Genomic DNA, 21,814 nt, shown 5'->3' with positions numbered 1-21,814 from the left:
AAGAAAACCTTTATTTGTCTCACAATGGAGAAATCCCCAATTTACAATTTATTGAGAAAACATCGTAAAGTTTTTTCAAATGGAAATTCGGAGTAAATTGTAGAGGGTGAGTTTCTGCGTAAATTTTACTTGCGTAGTATTTAAAAAAAAAAAAAACCCACAAAACGGAATACTCCATATACTTAAATTAAATCCCTTTTTTGAAACGTCACCTCCACAGCAGCGACTCCACTCTGTTGATGATGTCAGCCAGATCAAAGGGCAGCGGCATGCCAGGGTCATCCACGCCCCAGAAGGGACGGTCCACCGGGGCCTCCTCGGGGGGCAACGTCTGAGCCAGGCTGGAGTGGCATCTAAGGCGACAAGACACAGAAAACGAACAAACCCGTCAACTCCTACCGTCATCATCAGTCCGCCATTATTATCAAGCCGAACCAAACTGTAATCGTCTGACGGTGAGTCAGTCATATTATTTTAACCACATTCACGCGCCCACCCCAAAAATAGAATAAAAATAAACATGTCTTAGTCCAACAGATAAAAAAAAATTGAATTTGATTAAAATGGAGCGCACCTCATATCTTCATACGGTGACTACCCAAAGAGCTTTACACACGCACACATACTGTACATTTCACATGCACTTATTTGCCAATCTTTTGAACTGTTCGGGATAGTGGATAATTTGTTATGTATTATGTTTCATTGTATTTTATGAATTTCTCACCACTGTTCCGGTGGTGAGTCAGCAAAGTGTCTCTCGTAACAACACAGGAAGCCGTGACGTAAATGGAAACACTTGCTATGACGGATAATAGCGAGTTAAGTGTAAATGTGACAGTGCTTGACGGCCTTGGCGGACCTAGGTCATATCTTTTGTCAGAGCAGTGTAAATATTTACTGTGCTGCTCGTGGGTTGTCATTGCAAATCTGCCCCCCCCCCCACCGCCCCCAACCTCTCATCCCCACTGCCTCTTGGCAGACGAGATGGACCTTTAACCCCAGGGTGCAAGTGGGAGACGAGCTGGGTGGCATGTCTATGTCAGTTGTGTTAGTTACTAGACAGTGCAACAGGATCTGTTCAAATGCAGGAATTTCCACACACTTTTCCCCAAAATCACTCCATCGTGGAACCTTTATTGACCGTCCAGGTCTTGTTTTCAGCAACAGAGGTGTAATGCTTTCTGAAGGGCAGTTTGTGTCCATTCTTAACTCTTTAAATGCCAGCTATTTAAAAAAAAAAAAAAAAAAAAGTAAAAAAGTTTTGAGCATTCCCACTCATCTTTCAAGGCTCAGAGAAAATGTAATATTCCAAATGAAAGACGCTCTTCTTTCACCACACAGGTACACCCACACACAAATTGCTTGTTTTTACTTAATTCCAGTTTCAGTAATCAGCAGTAGAACATGGGTAGGTTGCATTCAAATCACCTATATTGGACTCCAGAATGCAGAGAACAACTTTTTTGGGGGGGTTGGATGTACAGTATATATTTTATGCAGAGCAGTGACTTTTATGCTCGTAATTTTTGCTGCCGTGATGCCTGAAACTCCTGAAAAGTTCTTTTTTTCAATAAAATACCAACAACAATGAAAATGTGATTTTGATGGCAAAATAATGAATTCCTCCTGTGCAAGAATGCACACTATTTAGTAGTAGTAGTATTTAGTAGGGTGTGTGTGTGTGCATTGTGCCATGCATGAGTATTTGTGAAAGAGTGTGTATGTACATCACATTATCTCTTCTACTTCAACATTTAAATAATATCTGCCATCTTTTGTCTCATTTGTGACATCTTTGGTAGTAGATTCACATGACAAACACTTTGATCAATCACGAGCTGCTAGTAATGGTCAATTTTCCAGATATCCGCCATGTTCAAAAGCGAACACAACACCTACTGCTACAATCTGCTGGCTATAATTGATGGGGTTTTTTTCCTGTTTAATGATCAAACCAAAATTAGCCAAGACATATCCCCGCCCATTCTCCGAAAAAAACATCGTTGACGGCAATTGACATTGACGGCTCTCCTCAGGATTCCCGTCAAAGGCGCTCCAAGAGTTAACAGTCAAAGCATAAAAAGACGTTAAGCGTTCCACAAGAACACTCACAAGTTCTATTTCCAGTTGTATGGTTATCGTCACACTTTTGCTCATGGTGTCATCACCTCATAACCCCCCCCCTTCTCCGAAAAAAAAAAAAAACTGAAGAAAGCACACCACACTTGGTGGAGTCATGCTTTTCGATACTCGCTGGGCAAAAATCATGCATATTTTGGTGTCACTTAACATTGGCGATCACACACACGCACACCCCCCACACACTGGAGACAAGAGCGAGGCGGGGGTTTTGGGCTCGGTTATAGATGAGGTGAAGGGACATTGGGTTGCCACAATTTGCGGTTATATATTTTAACGTGAGCCACTTAATGTTTCACTGGCTCTCGGCCTAAGTGCTGCCTTTTTGGTGCGGTTAGCGCGGGAACGGCATTAACATCGCGCCATTCCAATATATCTTGGGCGCCCTGGATCGAGGCCTGATAATAGCATCTGTTAACACGCGCTAAGTACCATTATGTAGCACATCACTTCATAAATAATACGATTAGGCGACCTTGGGGCTTTGCAATGAGCCTTGTGTTTAAATGTTCTCATCATTTATTTAGGGTGCGAATTAAAGGAAGCGCCACTTCAGGAAAAAAGAGGAGAAGGGAGAGGAGGCAGAGGAGGAGGAGGAGGAGGAGAGGAAGACATGGCTGGCGTTTATATCTGACGAGAAGTCAAATGTGACCAAGATGGCGCTGGTGTGTTCTGCTGACATCAGCGTGAAGTTACCACGGGGGGAAACCATCTGCCAATGATTTGGCCTGGTTCAGAATTCTCGAAACTTGACTCTCAACATAAAAGTGCAATAAGAAGCTAGCCACTGGATGAAGCCGTTGTTTGGTGAGAGACAAAATTTCAAATACAAGTAAGCTTCAAGCCATTGACTCACTTGCGTGAACAGTTGAAAGTACAAAATGAGAACACTTGCTCGAGTGTAGGCCAAAACTCACACCCTGAAACTCACACAAAGACTTCCAAGCCATGTTCCTGATGTCATACAAACTTACAAGTTGTTGTTGTGAGTCAACTTGTCCGAACATACAGTAATTACAATGAATACAAACAGTTTGTTTACACTCTAGTTTTATTTTTATATAAAATAATGTTCTTATTTTAATATATTAAAACAACAAAAAAAATGGTGGTTTATGGAGGCTGAAACACATAACCAACGTTCGGAAGTGTAAAAACGCTTAAGTCTAGATAGCACTGCCTAATAAAATTAAACTAAACTTCTCATGCGTTCACGATTTGAGGTTCTGGAAAGAGAGGCTCTGGGTTCGAATCTCAGCTCAGGGATTCTTGTGCGGAGTTGGCATCTCCTCCCCGTGCTAGTGCGAGTTCTCTCTAGGTCCTCTGGCTTTCTCTCACATTCCATCAGCACGCAGGTTAGGTTCATTGAAAACTAAATTACCATTAAGTGTGAATGTGATTGTGAATTGCTGTTGGTCCACATGCACTCTGCTGTTCGCCGCCAACCAGTCCAGGGTGTACCGTGTCTCTCCAGCAAAGTCAGCTGGGAAATGCCTCAGTCCTCCTGCGATGCTAGTGAGGACAAGCGTTGAGTTGAGTTGAGAAAATGTAATCAAGCACACATTTCCAGTCAGGGTATTCTTGCTCGCCAGTTCTCCCCAAACATAAAAGTCAATATCAAGCGAGGTGCCTTTAAGTTCTCTGGGGAGATGATTGCGATGGCCTCCACTCCACAAGCACTTGAAAAGGTTCACTTGTGGCAGCACATCAGCGTGCCTTAATGCTAAGGTCAAAAACAAAAAGAGGTGGTGGTTTCTTGGGAGTCCACTCTGTTCCATGGATTAACCCCAGTCAGATATGGACCGAACTATCCCATCTGGCGCTCAGTCAAGAGAGATTGGCAATACAATCAGTCATTTCAATTTGCCCTGAAACCTTCCAGCCAGGCCAGGCTCATGCTCAAATGGTATGCTAATGTGAAAGGTATCTGGGATTCTATCGTCTCTATTCCACAGAGGCATCCCCCGAACGCCACTCCACCTCCGCCCAAACTGCACTTGAACCGCGGCCAGAGTGGGCGCTCCGCAGGCTTTGCAATCAAGCCTGGAGCACCGCCCCCCCCCCCCACCCCAGCCCAACCCTTTTGCGCTCAAACTAACCACTTTAGCTAAAGTGAGTGTTAATTATGGACAGGCAAAGCAGTCAATAAAGGTTAATGCAAAAGTCAAAGGATAAATTCCTTTAAGCATTGCATCATTCCGCCATCGCCAAGACCACTGGCTACCTCGCAGGTCTCCTAATCAATACGTTTTACTGTAATGCGCTCCTTATCGATTTTCACCCTTCCTCAGCCCCTCTTGCTCCCTGGCTTCTATTACTCAGTTAAACGAGAGAGACAGAAAAAGATGGAGAAACGAGAAAATAAAATCATTAACCTCAGGTTGCCTTTGTTACAGAATGCTTGGTCTTTTTCTTGCGAGGAGAGCACGCAGTGGTCTGTCTTCCCCACCACCACCTTAATCTCTGGCTGCTGCTGGATAATCTGTGCAGCGGTCCACTCAAGGGGGGTGGGGGGGCGGCCATACATTAAAGGGCCCTCAGCTCTTAAGAGGATGGAAATGGACGTAATAGACAACATCAGTGCTTCCGACCGGCGTAATTACACTGATAAATGCACAATTTTGTCAGGCCAAGTGAAAAAGAATCCGCGGTGCAGGGACGGGAGACAACACTGATTGCGTTATGGCTGCACAAGGTCGTTTGTAACCTCACGGGACCAGGACGGGGCCATGTCTCTCGGGGCAAAGGTGGAGGTGTCACTGATGAATAGCTTTTTGGAGAGTGTACCAAGAGAGGTGTTTTCATTTCGGAAAATAAAAACCTCAGCACAGTATATATATTATTTTCCCACTGGAAATCGACAAGGATTGGATTTAAGTTACCTCAACTTCTTTCGGATAGCAGTCACCGCGCTGAGGGTAAGAGGGATGGAAATGGATGGATGAATGATCAAGTCTTCAACATCTATTCTTTGTCTATGGCTTTTGCTGTTCAGGGTTAAGAGTGACTCGGAGCCGAACCCAGCCGATTTTGGGGCAGGAGGGAGAGTACACCCTTTTTTGCAATGTGTAGCCAAACTAGTGAAAGATCATGAAAACTCGACACAGTGAGGTCTGAGACTTTCATTTTCCGATTCCATTTCAACTATGAGATTAGGTCAACTAAATCCGTCCTGTGGGTCCTTAATCCACCCCGGTTGGTCTTCAACAAGCACAAAGTCCATCTGCTAGTCTACTAAGTCTGGAAGACGCCTTCATTGAATCAACTTCTTCGGGTACCCCGCAAAAGTTGAATCAAATGCACCTGGAATTCTTCTTGGTTCAAGAAGCGTTTTTGGAGTCATGGTAAGATATCAACAACAAAGAAGTAGTCTTGTTTTCTTGAGCTGAACGATTTGGGGATTACCATTGAATGAATGACTGAGATTATACAAACGCTTTCAGGATCTTGCTAACAGGAAGTCAAACGAAGGCAATGATTATTTGCATAAGTAATCAGGTCTATACCTGTTACCATGCCAGTCAATTCATAGAGCGGGCTATAAAGCCAAAGGCCTGACTTCAGAATATCATCCAGTGACCGGCTATTTGCATTTGAGTCATTTATATCACCTGTTCCTTTGTGCTAGTACTGGCAAACAGTTCTGTGCAGGTGCGAGCATTTACAGCCTTGGCAACCCCTCATGCTCCAATTGCTGAGAATGTAATCAGACGAGTTGTGAAAAAGCAGGCATGTTTCTTGTAAATCAAGCCTACCCTGAAGGTAAAGTACACAATGTGAGTCCAAAGAATAAAATTACCCAAGCGTATTTCTGTAACAGTTATGAAAGTCGAGACGCGAGTGAACACGCGCGTTTGTCATGCATTAGGAGGCGGGTAGAGGGACAGACAGGTAGCATTTAGCCGTGTGTAAATCTGTCAACGGTACACCAAAACGTTAGCGAAGTCAAGCAGAGGGCATCAACACAGCAAGTTGTTGAGAACAAGGCTAAACCTGCAAGGCGAAACCTTAGCGATCCGCCCACCCCAGCTACCGTCCAAGTATGGCTCAACTGAGCAGAGATGCGCTCTTTAAGGCTTTGTGACCGTGATGAGGGCAATTCAGCCATTTATCATGAGCGACGAGGGCAGCCATCCAGCAAAGTTTTTTGCCAACCCACCAAACTGTTCATCAAGTAACCACTTACCAGGAAGCCAGCTACACTTGACAACTTTCTCTTCATTATTCATTTCACATCAATCCAGTCATCACTCATTCATCCATCCAGTTTTCAACAGAGCCATAAATCGACCTGTTTATCAGTCTTAACCAACTACAACGAACCAATCGACCGACCGACCAACCAACCAGTCAACTATTATAGACTAAACAGCCAGTAAGACAGCTAGCCTCTCATCCATCTATACTTTAATACTTTCACCATCAATTATTTTGTCCTCCAATCTTGCCAGCCAGTTTCCAGCTAGCATCTTTACCATCCATCTGCCTGTGTGAGAAGGGCCACATCTTAAACATTCGTTCGCATCCATCACATGCCATTGCATCTGCAGACAGCTACTGACTGTATAACGTTTACGATGGTTTGAGGTGAGCACTCGTGTGGCGGAGGGAAACGGAAAAAAAACAGGGTAGTCCTCCAAATGGATGACATATGTTCATTTCTCTTTTGATTCCCTCTAAAGAGCCTCGTCTAATAAAACGAACATCTAATGCACTGCTTGGCCTTTAATCAGCGCTTGTGCACACGGCGCAGAAATGCACCGGCAAGTCAGAGACGGCACGACCACTCAAGCTGCCGCCGAGGCACGTGGGCACCTCAGAAGGAGGTGCAGCCCGATTCAGAGTCTGTGAGGTCCCCCCCCCCCACCCCCACCAATCTTCCCAGTCAAAGTCGAGGCTCCTCGTTAAACCACATGAAACAAATGAGGCTCGTTATTGGCATCGGATGCCATTGGGAAATGTGACGACCCGCGTTTTCATTGGTACAGCGTGTGGAACGTTCTCGGGCTAGCTGGCACACACATGTAAGGAGCCTTGTACCTGAGCAGCCTTGGCTTCCTTCACACCCTGAGCGCTTGATGTGGCCTGGCAGCCTGCCCCGTCTTACAGCGTGCTAATCCGCATGCAACTGAAAAAAAATCGCACACGCAGCCAGCCAGGTAGCCTCTAAATAGCCTCCCATAATTGGTGGCCATAAAACACTATTGCAGTCTGGAAGTGAAAAGAAGGTAAGGCCCCCGAACTGCAGCTACCGCTCAAAAAAAAAAAAACAGGTGGACGTCCATTAGGTGCTTAACAGCGTAACAAATTGCCAAACACCCCGGCCTGCTCCGGCTCTTCCTTAGGCTATCGGATGGAATGTGGCCCTAATGTAAACACAGTGGCAAAATTTACGAGCAGACAAGTATTGTTCCATCGTAATCAGGTTCCAGTAAAAAAAAAAAAAAAAGAGACAAAAGGCTGTAGACGGACAAGCACATAGAGCGCTCCTGGCTGTTTATTCTTCCAACAAGTGGGGAAGAGACGGATCACCCCTTGAGGCTCTGGACAGCTCTAAGAAGCTTTTGAGAGAAAGGTAAGGTGTGTGCCTATTTGTGCCTGTGAGCCTTGGAAAGAATCAGTGGCTTTCAAAACACCTGTGCCAAGCAACATGCTAGCTCAAGTAGCAGACATTGGATTAAAAAGTCTGCCAGCAACTCCCGCAGACAATAGGTTAGCACAGTTGTTCCCGGTGCCATCTCCATGTGAGTGACATAAACTAGTGCGAGCTCGTCTACAGTTTACGGAGAAACCGTGATCAAATTTAGGGAATACTGTATAAATGTTAGACATTTGAGTGAGCGTTACGACCGTGTTCAGCAATTTTGATCTTCACCGCAACCGCAGGCAAACGGAAATAAACAGCACACACGTCACAATTGTCTGTCCTGAATGATCATTTCCGAAGCAGATCGGGAAATTTAAAAATCACAGACAATTCCTCAAGATAACCTTTTAGAGCCATCTCATAATCAGTTCTTTGTTGTCTGCTCTTGGATAAAATGTGTTGAGATGTAAATGCAGGAGAACCTTGTCCTCCATCGTAATTTGTAAGCATGTCTCGTTCGACTGATACGTTCAAATTAGCGTGTTTTTATTTTATTCTGATTTTTTTGGCTGTCTCCCCTGGAAAACAATCACCCCGAATCCAGGTGAGGAGAGCCAAGCGAGAATACTTTCCAGTTTTCCAGGGCAAAGTCATGCAGTTTCTGTCCAGACTTGTTGTGATGCTATTGTAAAATGATCATTTTGAACTCTTCCCTCTGCACTTCTTTATGGCAAAACATGAACACCTTGTAGGCAATATAAACATGGCCGATCGCACCCATGATGAATGAGGCTGGCCCCAACAGCCACTGGATGACACCCGACAGCGGTCACATGATAAGGTAGGCACAATCCTCGACTGTCTTCGGGTGACAATGGCAGCAGGGTCAAGCTGGCCCTCGCTAATTATATGTCTTTTGTATCTTCAATTGTCGGGTTACAAGTCATCCTTGTTGCTGCGGGGGACGTGCTGTTAAGTTATGAAGCCTTCTGTGTCAAGCGAGAGGCTTTCTAAGTGCTTTGCACTTGAAAAGCTATCATGTTTACAAAATATGTATGTTCAGGCGACCCACAAAGGCAACACAGACACACTGAAGTGGTTGTTGGAACCTGGAAATTAGCCTGCAGGTAAAAGAGACGACATGAGACAACATGAGTATTTTGAAAACGGGAAAACAGCAAATGTAGGCAGTGGGAAAGTAGGAAGGACAAATCGTGAATTTTAAAAGTCAAAAGAGTGGATACGACCAATCCAAGCATGGGTCCCCTACCATAAATTTAGGAATATGCATTCACTGTGCTGACAGAAGCTAAAGACATTAGTTCGAAAGAGATGCATGACTCTCGATAACTGCAAGTTATTATTGATATTACATATTCAAATTTTGGAACCACCTTGCAGAAGAAAATATTTATAGCTGAATAATATATGGCAGGTCAGACTCCCAGATTCTCACCCACAAATATAACCATTGTGGCAATATTGGGACTTGTTTCGGAAAATTAGGACTTAACTCTCATTATACTGTTTTTCTAAAAAAAAAAAAAAAAAAAAATAACAATAATAATAATAAAAATAAAGTATAAACAGTTTTGTTACCTTTTCAGTTCATTTAAAAAATGGAAAAAAATGACATCCCTTTAAATATTATGCTATTGAAGGATTCTACGACTTCATTCTTATAATATTGGAGGGGCTCATCACTTTGATTCAGTAATTCTTTGCGCAATCAGAAGCCAACTCAAAATGATTATTACAAAGAGAGAAAGCTAGCATAAATTCATCTACAAAGTAAAGGATACAAAGAAGGGAAAAAAACATCCTCAACGTAATTAAATTCTAAATATCTGACAGTACTGTTTCATTGAAAAAAAATTGACGTGATTTGGGGGGGGGGGGGAAAGAGAGAAAACCAATTTCAAATATATAATAGAAGCTCCAATATAACAATTAATTAATTTCAGAATAAAAATAAAACACTTAAACACAAATGTAGAACTAATCAACCAATTACAGGATATACTCTGTTTGATCAGTTTCCCGGCCAATAATTAAGGCTTTGATGACCTTTTATCTGCCACGATGAAATATCAGATGATAAAGGTTAGCTATAGCGATGACTGGAAGTGTTAGCTCTAACGCGACATTTGACTTGGCAAATAAAGTGGAGTTCAAGAGTACACAGTCAAAGTTATGTATTTTTGGATTATTTACAGTACAGGCTGAACCCATTCTGGAAATGTCAAGTCGGGGCAGGCGCACTTGTTTCGCACTGTTGAACTCTGGCATACTGTTGAGCAAATTGTGTTTACTATGCGCCATAAGCTCCGAATGTGTGAATCAACTCTTTGTTTTAGTTAGTAAATAGTGTCATTAAAGGGCTTCAGCATTTAAAATGCTGTCAACTGCCAACAATTTGTTTGGAGGAGCAGCCAAGCTTGGGGCCTGAGGCGCAAGAATGCAGAAGAATGGATGTGTGTACGTGGACACGCGCGCATGTGTGTGTGTGTGTGTGTGTGTGTGTGTGTGTGTGTGTGTGTGTGTGTGTGTGTGTGTGGGCGTTGGCGAACACATGTGGACCTGCCTGCCCGGATGAGTCGGTGCGTTTGTGTAACCTTTGTGTAATGGCTCACAGAAAGTTGCTCAAAACACCTGTTTGCGGTTTAACAGGTATTAAATGGGAGTTTTGTTTGGTGTTCCAACACACTGATGATTGTGTGAAGAAAAAGTCGTGCTACCAGTCTTGGAGCATCACTGCATACAAGCCTTTCCTTCGTTGTGTATTTTTATTTTATTTTTTCTATGGGGCCGAGGTAAACACATCACACTCTCTTGACCAAATTCAAATTATTGGTGGTCTACCGTTAAATTAAAAAAATAAATAAATAAATTAAAAAAAAAAAACCCCGAAGTGTAATTATGTCATTAGAGAAAAGATCTGACAACAAACTTCAATCAAAACAATACCATCTGTGTTCAGCAGCCAACACTTCAAAAAGTACCTCCATTTCATCACTTTTGTTAGAGGAATTTTATTTGCAGCTACAAAAACTTCTTGCACCCTCAAAATGGAAATAGTCAATTTTCTATGAATCTAGTAAATAGCTAAACACAAAAATGGGGGCTCCACCATTGTTACGCTTATTTAAGGGGAGAAATTCAATTTCTTAAAATTACACTGCAGTGTGCAGATTTTTTTAATGCTATTTATTTATCTATCTATTTATTTACTTATTTATTAATTTATTATAGCATCTCACTGAATTTCTAAGCTTTAGAAACGGCATTGTAATCCTTGTCAGGCGAATGCATGTCAATTTCTTTCTTTCTTATATCTGCTCTTGAATTTCTTTGGGCCTCGACATTTTTTTTAAGCTTGTTGAGATCTTTTGTCCAACGTCATTTGGTCAGACAGGTTCTATTTAATTTATTTTGTGATTGAACAGTTCTGGAGGTAATCGGTCTAGGGTGCGGCCAGTGGAAATGATCTCCGCTTTCCAAGCAATGAAGGATCAGGTACCATTTAAAAATGTATTTTATGTTTACTTAGATTATCGTGCATATTTAAAGTTTTTTTAATGATCTTAAACATTAAAGAGGGTAAAATGGAATTTGAGAAGGGGGCAAATATTTTTTCACAGCACTCTATATAGATATGTGTATTATCTGTATCGAGCTAAGCTATTTTAGGAGGCTGATATGGGCTTTGATTTGCCAGAAGCAACAAACCATCCACCAACACGCCGTGCCTTGACCAAATTCTCTTGCCTTCACTGCTGATTTAGGATCAGCTGTGGGTCCGTAAGCATGGGTATAACCTCTTCCTTGGCCTCTGCAGAATCCCAGATGGCGACTGATCCAAAGACTAGCTCACAAACTCAGCTGCCACGGCCGCAGTTTAACCTCCTCCGCCAGCTCGTCAGCCCGGGTGACGGCCAAGGTCGCAGACGCTCACTTGAGAGGCGAAATGAGAGAGTCGAAGGAATTAGATCTGGGCTGAGTGGCCCTCATCTGGCTAAGCCTGGTAAGTAGCAAGACTAACAAGCTGAGGCATGGTGCTTTGGCTTTTCTCACACACACACACACACACACACACACACACACACACACACACACACACACACACACACACACACACACACACACACACATTGACTCGCATGTGCTCGTTAGCCTGCATGCTACACGGGAGGTACACAGAGGGAAGGAAGGACTCCGAGGGGCTACAGATGGTGCGCCCAGGGCCTGGTGACTGAAGCTCCGAATGAGCTCCTTTTGGATGCAGCGTGGCGCTGATGAGCAGGGCGGAAGACAAAGCACAGCGGAAGGAGGGCGTAAGGCGGTGCGAAAAGGGGTTGGTGGACCGTTTTTCCTTCAAGGGGGGTGAGAAAACGCATTCATTTTTGAAGGGATCTTCAAAAGGGCAAAAATGGTTTCTCAAAGAGGGTTCTCAAAGTTTTATGTGGGTCCTCTTTCCCAAAGTAGTCTGGGATAGGCCCCCTGTAACCCAAATGAGGAAAAGCAAAATAAAGGATGACAATGTTCTTTCATGTCACGAAGTGAAGCAAGCTTTGGGGACAGGATTTTCCAAATTCAGCATTTTTGATGCACACTTTCACCATGATGCCAAATTTGATGCATTTTGGATTATGGGAAAGTCCTCAATAAGACAATTAATTTGCCTTGCAAGTGCAAGGGGGCATGAATAAAGAAGAATAAAAAAAATAAAATAAAAGCATCTAAACATGCCAATGGAACCCCCCGAAAAAAAAGAAAAACTACTTTGGCAGGAGACAGGGAGGGGTGCAGACAACAAGCTGTGAATACCGGAAGAGACAGAAAATCATTGAGAAGCTTGCCTTTATGAATCTTTGATGAGGGGGAGTGGGGCTCGGCTGCGCCTCTGGTTAAATCAGAGCATCCAATGTGCGTGTGTGTGCGTGTGTGTGTGTGTGTGTGTGTGTGTGTGTGTGTGTGTGTGTGTGTGTGTGTGTGTGTGTGTGTGTGTCAATACATAGGACTTGGACCTTGCCCAGGCCTGTGCATTTGTTGACCCCTCCAATCAGTTCCAGTCCTCCCACATCGCATGTCCTGTAAGTGGAGCTGCTAACGCTAAAGCTAACTCTCAGTGTGCTGTGACGACAGCACGTTGGAGTGCAGTACATCTTCTATATTTAATACGGCAGCTGTCAACACAGTAGGGGCACCATCAAGTCATAAACACGCTAATGTTATTTAAGACGTGGCGTTGCGTGCGATGTCAATAATCCTCTCATGAAACAAAGAGACTTTTTAAATCATCATTTTCTAATCATTTAAAATTAAATAGACAGAATAATTTTTCTTACTTTTTTATTTGTATTTATTTTTTATTCTGGATGATGACCTATAATTTAGTGTAAATTTACCTAAGTGACAAAAGCATATTTCCTGGAATTGTTTTGGAAGCAATGGATGCAATTCAATATGCTTCCATTGCTGTCTTTACTGTTTATAACCGCCCCCTTGGCTGATTTTCTCACCAAGCCTTCCTCTCATAACAAAGGGTGTATTCAGCGAGCATCGTGACGTTTGTGTTACGCCACAGCGTGCACTGTTTTGCATTCTGTCGGGGATGTGTGTGTCGCAAGGCCTTGTCAAGAAACAGTCTTCCAATTAACACACGCATACTTGTGGTTTCTCCCTTCATTGTTACAGCTTCACACCTGTTCTCGGTTTTCGGGCACATGAAACGCTGCTGACAACTGTTGGGCGGTTGTTTTAATTAAAATACAAGACGTGTTACAACAACCATCCTTCACATCTCAACCGAAACCTCCTTCTAATGGATGTCACCGAGGTACCAATTATCTCCTCAGGATAACGCGCGTTTTGGTTACGAAACAAGACGAGCAGCGTAGTTGCGCTCATCTCATCTGGCACCTGCGATGCCTCAAAACTCGGCCGCTCATGTGTGTTTTATCCGCCAGAGGCCCTTTTGAAGACGAGCATCAGTTGAGCCAGTACAGAGATGCCGCAGACGCGTAGTACGTTTGGCATGTTTGCGATTCGTCTCGGAGTTGTCTCGGCTTGCGTGTGTATGCGGCAGAAACACACACTTGGCTGCAAAAGTTACTCTCCAGAAATAGGGCCCTTCGGATCACGTTAAGTGGAAAACTGTCTAAATTTAGTTCTGCCGGTGCTGCTTTCAAAAGAGTCAGGAGCTTTGGGGACGGAGTCAACAGCAAACCATACAGCGTTTCTACACCCATGACTTGAGAATCCATGCTGGCTGAAAACACAAAGCCGCTTTCAAATGACAGGTGGATGACTACACTGTAAGTACGACATTGCTGAAACACCTCACCGGCCTCTACGGGTGCAACAACCACAATATCATGTCAAAGCCACCAGGTAAGCAGAGCTGCATTGACGTTTGTTGGTGGCACAGATTAGCGCTAGGTAACAGCGTTTGCTTCTGATGAACAATATATTTTCTAAATGCAGTGGTTATGGAGGATCTTTTTGCTCGGTCATGTGTCCTTGCACCACATACACACGGCGAGGAATATGAACTGTTGTTTCTCCAGTTTTTTTCCAGCACTCTGGGCTCTCCTTTCACAAGTCGAAGCAAGCAGTGCACAACAGTTGGTGTGATGAAGCCGTCCCGTGCAGCCAGAGTACTGAAAAGCCGATTCAGCAGTATTTGTGGAAAGATGAGGGCGAGTTCACTTGTATGAGAAAAAAAAAATGGGCTGATGAGCATGACATGATATAGAGCGTGTAACATGTACTATAATTCTTTACCAGTCTTTGTGGCAAATGCATGGAACGGACACGTTATTGAGACACCTGGGAACTGTTTTAAATGGTGGAAATGGGTTTCCTTTAAAGGAGAGCGCAGATTGACAACTTAAGTGCCTGATTGCAAGCTTGCAGAGCTGCAATCCTTCTTGTAGCCTCAGGTGAAGACGGCCGAGCCAGTTCTTGTGTCGTGTCCTCCAGAGCCACACAGTGCCCCCTAATGGTTCCCAAGTGCCATTTGCTTTTGGTCAAACTGAGACTGTTCGGTAAAGGTAAAAAAGGGCCAGTACTTAACGAAGCCTCTAATTTGCGCTTCTTCTGCAGCGGACAAATCAATAGCGGCATCTAAGAGGTGAGTTGAGTGAGCTAGAGGGAGAGCTTGAGGGGCCGCTGCCCCTCGGGCGCCTCCTGGGGGGGTGTGGCGGTCCATGTGGTACCTTCCTGCTTGTCTCCTCACCCCGCATATGTTCTGCATGGATGAGCCTGCACGGATAGTGTGCATCCACACATAGGATGATGCCAAAACAACGGGCGGGCTCAAAATGTTACACTGAAGTGTATGGAGCGCCATAAAAGCAAATCGTGTACACTCTTGCCGTCCCATGATACCCGAGAGTACATGCATCACGGTCCAGACAAGACACACTCCATGGCGGTGGTCTTTTCACACAAGAACTGGAGGAGAAAGACCCCAAGAGACAATTCCAATCGGGTGGAACTCTTCTAAAAACTACCGGGATTGATTGAGGACACTAAAAAGTCCAAGAACATTCTCCTCCTGTCTTTTACTTTCAATCACAGCGTACATCAATTGACAAGAAGAAGTGGAGGGGGGAGGTAGAGGAGACGGCCAAACACAAGCCCAATGCACCGTGTGCACTTGTCTGGCAGATGCCTGCGCTGACATTTGAGGCCATGGGGACCGTGTTGAGAGAGCAGATGCTCGCTGATGTACAGACACAGGCAAGTACATGGCAAGTACACAAGCGGCTCAGGCAGAAGGAAATCCGTGCAAACGCATGTCAGAAAACAAGGCAAGAGGAAGAGGTGGAAGAAGAAGGCTTCGCATGCTGAGACGACAATCAACTGAATGGCAAAAGTGAAAAAAGGAACAAAAAAGGGGAATAAATACCACACATCAGTGGACATTAAGAGCCTTCTTTAGTCCTTAGAGGTTCCACTGACCTCAAAAGTCTCTGTGACCCAACGGCAAAATATTCCTGAACATAATGAAATTTAGTAGGCTATCAAGTGTTCTTTTAGCTGACGAGAAGCCACAAAAAAGTAACAGCAGTAGCCTTTGTCACAGCATGCTAATGTTTTCGATCCTGAAAAAACGTGGACGTGTACAGGTATATTTACATGCTTCCATTTTACATAAGGGTCATCATGAACTGCGCAAACAGCCAAAAGATCAGCTTCAGTCGATCCCACCTGATTTTGGACAAGAGTGGGACTACACCTGCAATGGTCCCCAGCCAATCTGAGGACACATATTTAAACAACCATTCAACGATCAGTCAAAATTCAAAGTCTTCAATAAGCCTTAACTGCCAGATTGTGAATGAAACATGTGAACATGCAAGGTTCACATCGGAAGGCCATAGGTATCTATCACCTTAATCATGAAAGTGTTAAATGTGGTGACGGTCAATTAAATACACATCCTTGCGAGGTGGAAGGCCCTTTTTGTCTTCCCAGTGACAGCGTCCTGGTCCACAAAGCGGGTCTGAACAGACATACTTGGATGTGTTTGTTGAGAAAATACTGAAATAGCCGCCGAGAACCAAAAACCTCAATTTTCAACATGTAACCAGTTATCCCCTCACACTAACAAGGGTGAATAATAATAACTACAATCCTTGAAAAGAGGCAAAACGACTGTAGTGCATCATCATTTTCAGCCCGAGACACCAGATACAACCTGGGCTTGTCGCTAAACAATCACTGGGCACATATAGAATCCAAATCAGAATTATTGGCCATGTATGCAGGAAACACACAAGGAATTTACTTCACAGTTACAACCCGTTCAGAGGAACATAGACAAGACTCCCCCATATTAGTCTTGTCTACAGAACGAGAAGTCTGGCAGGTCGCCGTTAAGACAAGCAACTAAAAACTCACATTTACACCAATGGTCGGTTTTGCCTTCAATGCATCGAAAGCTGTTACTGAACTGCTGGAGGAATCGAGAATAAACACAAGCAAGCATAGGTAGAACATGGAAACTCCAGACAGGAATGCCAGAGCCGAGATACGAACCCAGAACTTCGGAACTGTAAGTCAAACGTTCTAACCACTAGGGTTACCATACAGCCACTTCTGCACATAATGAGAAGAAAATAAACTGCGAACGAGTGATGTGAAGTTCACGAGCACAAACTGCAGAGTGAAATCAGAATTGCAGCTCATCTCCGGCTGAGAGGAACTAAGTTTTATTTCACGGAGGTCCGTAGGCGCCATTATGGAAATGGCTGGCTGGCAGGCTCTTTGGTTGCCTGTAAACAGGATCTTGCTAAGGCATATAGCCTGCGGTGAGCCCCTCGGAGAGAGGCTGGCTTGGTGGCGGTTGCCGAATCCCTCCAATGGTCCCTCCCTCTATGACGTGCCTTCCTTTGCTGCTACCGGCCCGAACTGCGATATTGAGTAATTTATGAAGCGAGGCGGTAGCGGCGGCGGAAACGGTATCTGCACATCCTGACACAGAGTACATGACATGTTCCACATGTCTTGCCGTGCAACTACAAAGAGCCCTTTTGTTTTGACGAAGAAAGGGATTTTTTTTAATGAATGAGGCATGAAGGAGCGCTTCCAATACTTTTTTGTGAGATGAAACAAATTAATATGACCCAAAAAATCTGTCTCTCTCTGAAACACTATTTTGGCTATGGAAACATTTGTGACTTACAGGTGAGGTGAGTGTTAACCAATCAACACTACTCATATCGATCCACCGATTTTCTACAGCACTTCCCATTAGGGTGGAGGGTGGGCTAGAGCCTATCCCAACAGACTTTAGGTGAGAGAGGCAGGGTAAACCCAAGACTGCCAACCAATCACAGGGTACAGACGGCAGGTCATTCATATTCACATTCCCACCTATGGACAATTTAGCGTCGTCAATAAACCTAACCCAGAATGTTTTTTGGAATGAACCAGGATGTTGATTTTTCAACAGGGTTTCAGATTTGCATGCGTGCCATTTTTAGTTCAAGTTACACTGTTCGATTATTTTGAATATGAACGTACACTTGAAGTTACACGTATGTGTCGCGAGGTTTACGGGCACATTCATTTTTTTCTCCACACTGCCAAGATACATTGTGTTTCGGAGTGAGAGCAAACAACTGGAATGAGGTCACTTAAACCATGCACTGTGATTCCATCCATCAAGAGTTACAGTACATCATAAGCTCATTTGGTCAAGGTGTGTTTTAACTGGCAGCCCCTGGTAAGCTTGAAGTGATGGCAGGCCAGCAACGTCACAAGAAATCATCAGTTACATTAAAACTATGACTGATTCTTGGCTTCGCCCACAAACATCCCACGCCAACATCGCAATCAATGCTGTGTGAACTGTTCTGTTGTCAAATGAAAACTCTTGACACACTCTCATGTGTTTGCCTTCCGCTCTCGTAAACGCGTCAGTCGCACTCTGGGATCCTGTCTTGTCTCTCCGCCATTAAGATGATGTAGCTGGCGCAATTAGCGCCCCAAATCATCTTTGGTGTAGACAAAAGTGGCGGTGGCTTAATACGAGTCGCTACACAAAAGTAAACAACTTCATCTCATGTCGGAAATGTGTGTCAATGTGATTGCGCCCCCTCCATCCAACAAAAAGTTGCCCCGTGTATTGGGTTAAGGGACCGTCTGCTAATTAACAAGAAGCGTCTTCTACTCCATGTCAGTTTGCTTTCAAACAAACAAACAAAGAAAAAAAAAACTTCCAGTGGGACTCCTTTGTTTGGACCGAGACTACATGGGTAGCCTTATTTACAGAGTTTTAATTGCTCTGGTGAGCTGAGGGTAAGGCGCCTTGTCGTAATCACCCGACAATAGAATGGTTGCTCTCGCTGACAATCGTAATAAAATGTGTCAGTACGAGGGAAAGGGATTACGACGGAAGGCATAGACAAGGTACAATGTGAAAGGAAAAAGTAACGAAAAAAATATTTTAAGGTCTTCAACATGCTGCTGTTGTCAATTTAACCCAAATGTGGCGGTTTGCTTAAGTAAATCATGAGCCGAAGCAAATGTAGGAGTAAAATCCGAATTACAGTTAATTTTGGGATGAAATCAAATAAACAGTAAGTAGGGTGCTTTCCTGTGTCGTGTGATGACATATTTTTACATTGCTGTGAAAACTAGTGTCTTGGGTGTCGCTTTAACCCGTGAAACGCCATAGTGGTATGTTTTGAGGATCTTTTTAAACGCTCAGTTGCAACAGTGCTATGATCGACCCTTTTTGGGGCTAAACATTGGACTTCTGCTACCAAGCTATGGCACTGATACAATGTACACATAATTGTGTGGCAGAAGTACAAAAAAAAAAAGTGAGAATATTTTGGATGCAAATATTCTCTTTAAGGGAGGAACTAATCCGAGCAGGCGGGAAGCAGCGATGAGGACGGGACTGTTGTCCAAGGAAATGATTGCTCTCCCACCTCAATGTGACAGCCATGAGAAGCTCACCGCCTCCCGGACCTCTGAAGTGGAACCGCGGAGAAGACGTGTGGTGTAACCATCACACAACACACACCTTAATATAAACACGCTAGACACACATATAAATCTTGGAAGAGGAGGTAGGTCACTTACAGCGGGAGATTAGTGTCACCGGCCGCTTGACTGTCAACTGCTGCTGTCCTTAAATCGAGCCTCCACTCCCCATTATGAGCTTTAATAGTCATTGAAGAATATTCATTCACATAATGCAGAATTGAAGTCTTTTTTTTTTTTTTTTGGCTAAAGACCTAAATTAAAAATCTCAAATATATTGACTCCGACAGTTGATCCTTGGCTAAACCACACCCCCGAAACACAGACTGACCAATCGGAGTGCAGCACAGAATGGATTCAAACACCAAATGTTAGCCGTTTCTGAGAAACTCAGAGCTACCACTGAATGATGTTAGAATACAGACTGCTTCACAGTCAAAAGATCACGGGTCCAATCTCAACTCAAGCCCTCCTGGGTGAAGTTTGTAGTTTGCCCTTGCATGCTTTTTTTTTGGGGGGGGGAGGTTCCCCCCACATACCCGATACCTAAAACACGCACGTTAAGAGTCACTGAAGACTCTAAATTGTCCATAGACCTGAATGGTCCGTATCTGCCCCGCGATTGACTTGTCCAAGGAAATGATTGCTCTCCCACCTCAATGTGACAGCCATGAGAAGCTCACCGCCTCCCGGACCTCTGAAGTGGAACCGCGGAGAAGACGTGTGGTGTAACCATCACACAACACACACCTTAATATAAACACGCTAGACACACATATAAATCTTGGAAGAGGAGGTAGGTCACTTACAGCGGGAGATTAGTGTCACCGGCCGCTTGACTGTCAACTGCTGCTGTCCTTAAATCGAGCCTCCACTCCCCATTATGAGCTTTAATAGTCATTGAAGAATATTCATTCACATAATGCAGAATTGAAGTCTTTTTTTTTTTTTTTTTTGGCTAAAGACCTAAATTAAAAATCTCAAATATATTGACTCCGACAGTTGATCCTTGGCTAAACCACACCCCCGAAACACAGACTGACCAATCGGAGTGCAGCACAGAATGGATTCAAACACCAAATGTTAGCCGTTTCTGAGAAACTCAGAGCTACCACTGAATGATGTTAGAATACAGACTGCTTCACAGTCAAAAGATCACGGGTCCAATCTCAACTCAAGCCCTCCTGGGTGAAGTTTGTAGTTTGCCCTTGCATGCTTTTTTTTTGGGGGGGGGAGGTTCCCCCCACATACCCGATACCTAAAACACGCACGTTAAGAGTCACTGAAGACTCTAAATTGTCCATAGACCTGAATGGTCCGTATCTGCCCCGCGATTGACTGGCGAGCACTCCAGCGTGTACGCCACCGTTCACGCAGTCAGTTGAGACCAAAATGAGGACAAGCGCTATTGCACATGGAAGAAACTTTTTAGCTGACCTAAACACAAGTAAGAGTGCAGGTACATCTATTTTAGTTAAACGTGCCAAACTCACTACGCCTGCTGATAAAACAAACGGCCCCTGCGCAACAACGTTTCCATGAAAAATTCAACAGCCAATCAGCTGGCAATTATTCTCTTTAATCTCCTAGAGGCAGCCAATGGGGATATGCCCTGCGGTGGTGGAGGCAGCCCGCGAGGGTTTGAATGCCATTGGTTCCGCACAGTCCAAACACTTCTTTTGGAATTTGCTCAGAGAAAGTGGGATCCTTTTGAAACTGTGCTCATTTTACTTACGAGTGAAACTACAGCATGTATCAAACCCAAGAAACTGGGTCGTGTTGTTTTCTGAACACATCCATTTGCTGTATCTGTCCACATACCTGCCCAGAAATCCATCCATCCACAAAACCCAAGCAGCCCCCAACCGATCCTCTATCCACCTTTCCATTTTACTAGTTCATTTTAATAATATTGATGATGATCACTTAATAGTAGGACTGTTTTAAAAATATGACTTTTCTCACAATACCATGAACTGTGTTTCTGAATAGTTTTACTTAACAACATAATAGGATACTCCTTTGTGTCATCAAATAAAGCAGATTGACTCAAAATCTGCAGTGTGACAGTGACATACAAATCTTTAACAAATGTATCACCAAGTTATGCATCTCACAGCCTTTTGCCACTTACCAATTGCATCCAGAAGATACCGATTCAACAAATGTTGCAGTCTGGCTATGATATGAATAATTCTGCGAATAATCGCTTAAAACATTCTGATCGTGATGAGGAACAGACAGATGGTAGGTTTGGTCAATGGTGGAAAAGTAGCAACAGCAGCAGCAGCTTGACAGGCTCCTTAGCCGCATGGCTGAGTGTGTAACGAGGAACACCGCTGCCGAACACCTCTGCACAAAGACTAGCCTATTTAATCTGGCGATGAAGGGAAGCACAAAGGTGCACAAACACATCAGGAGCGCCAAATCCTGCTACACACATGTTCACTTTATTGGAGCACATGTGCTCGCTGACATTCCTCAAATATATGCGCACAGATGCATACTCGCATCCACACTCGCACAGAAAGACCACTGAGGGACTCAATAGTGCTGATTTTCCTTGTCAGCTGCTGGGCA

The 21,814-nt window shown here is 43.9% G+C and overlaps 1 protein-coding gene and 1 long non-coding RNA gene across 4 annotated transcripts in view; one reads left to right on the top strand and one right to left on the bottom strand.

Moving 5' to 3' along the window:
• The window catches only part of fto (FTO alpha-ketoglutarate dependent dioxygenase), a 136,633-nt gene that overhangs the window by 2,177 nt on the left and 112,642 nt on the right, over nt 1-21,814 (bottom strand). For 2 of the 3 annotated variants that reach the window (XM_019866647.1, XM_019866645.1), the window contains one exon: nt 213-353. In XM_019866647.1, the coding sequence (XP_019722206.1) occupies nt 213-353 (141 nt within the window). Of the gene's footprint in view, nt 1-208; nt 354-21,814 lie in introns of those variants that run through there. The other variant, XM_019866646.1, reaches the window with a different exon arrangement.
• Nucleotides 8,300-12,077, top strand: LOC109513919 (uncharacterized). The gene is made up of 5 exons (XR_002167896.1): nt 8,300-8,333; nt 8,482-8,570; nt 11,184-11,245; nt 11,568-11,753; nt 11,903-12,077. It is a non-coding gene; the product is annotated as an uncharacterized LOC109513919 (long non-coding RNA).

This window comes from Hippocampus comes, unplaced genomic scaffold, assembly GCF_001891065.2.
Source record: "Hippocampus comes isolate QL1 unplaced genomic scaffold, H_comes_QL1_v1.1 scaffold82, whole genome shotgun sequence".
NCBI lineage: Eukaryota > Metazoa > Chordata > Actinopteri > Syngnathiformes > Syngnathidae > Hippocampus > Hippocampus comes.
Note: the sequence above shows the minus strand (reverse complement) of the source record. Positions and strands in the feature narration are given on the sequence as shown.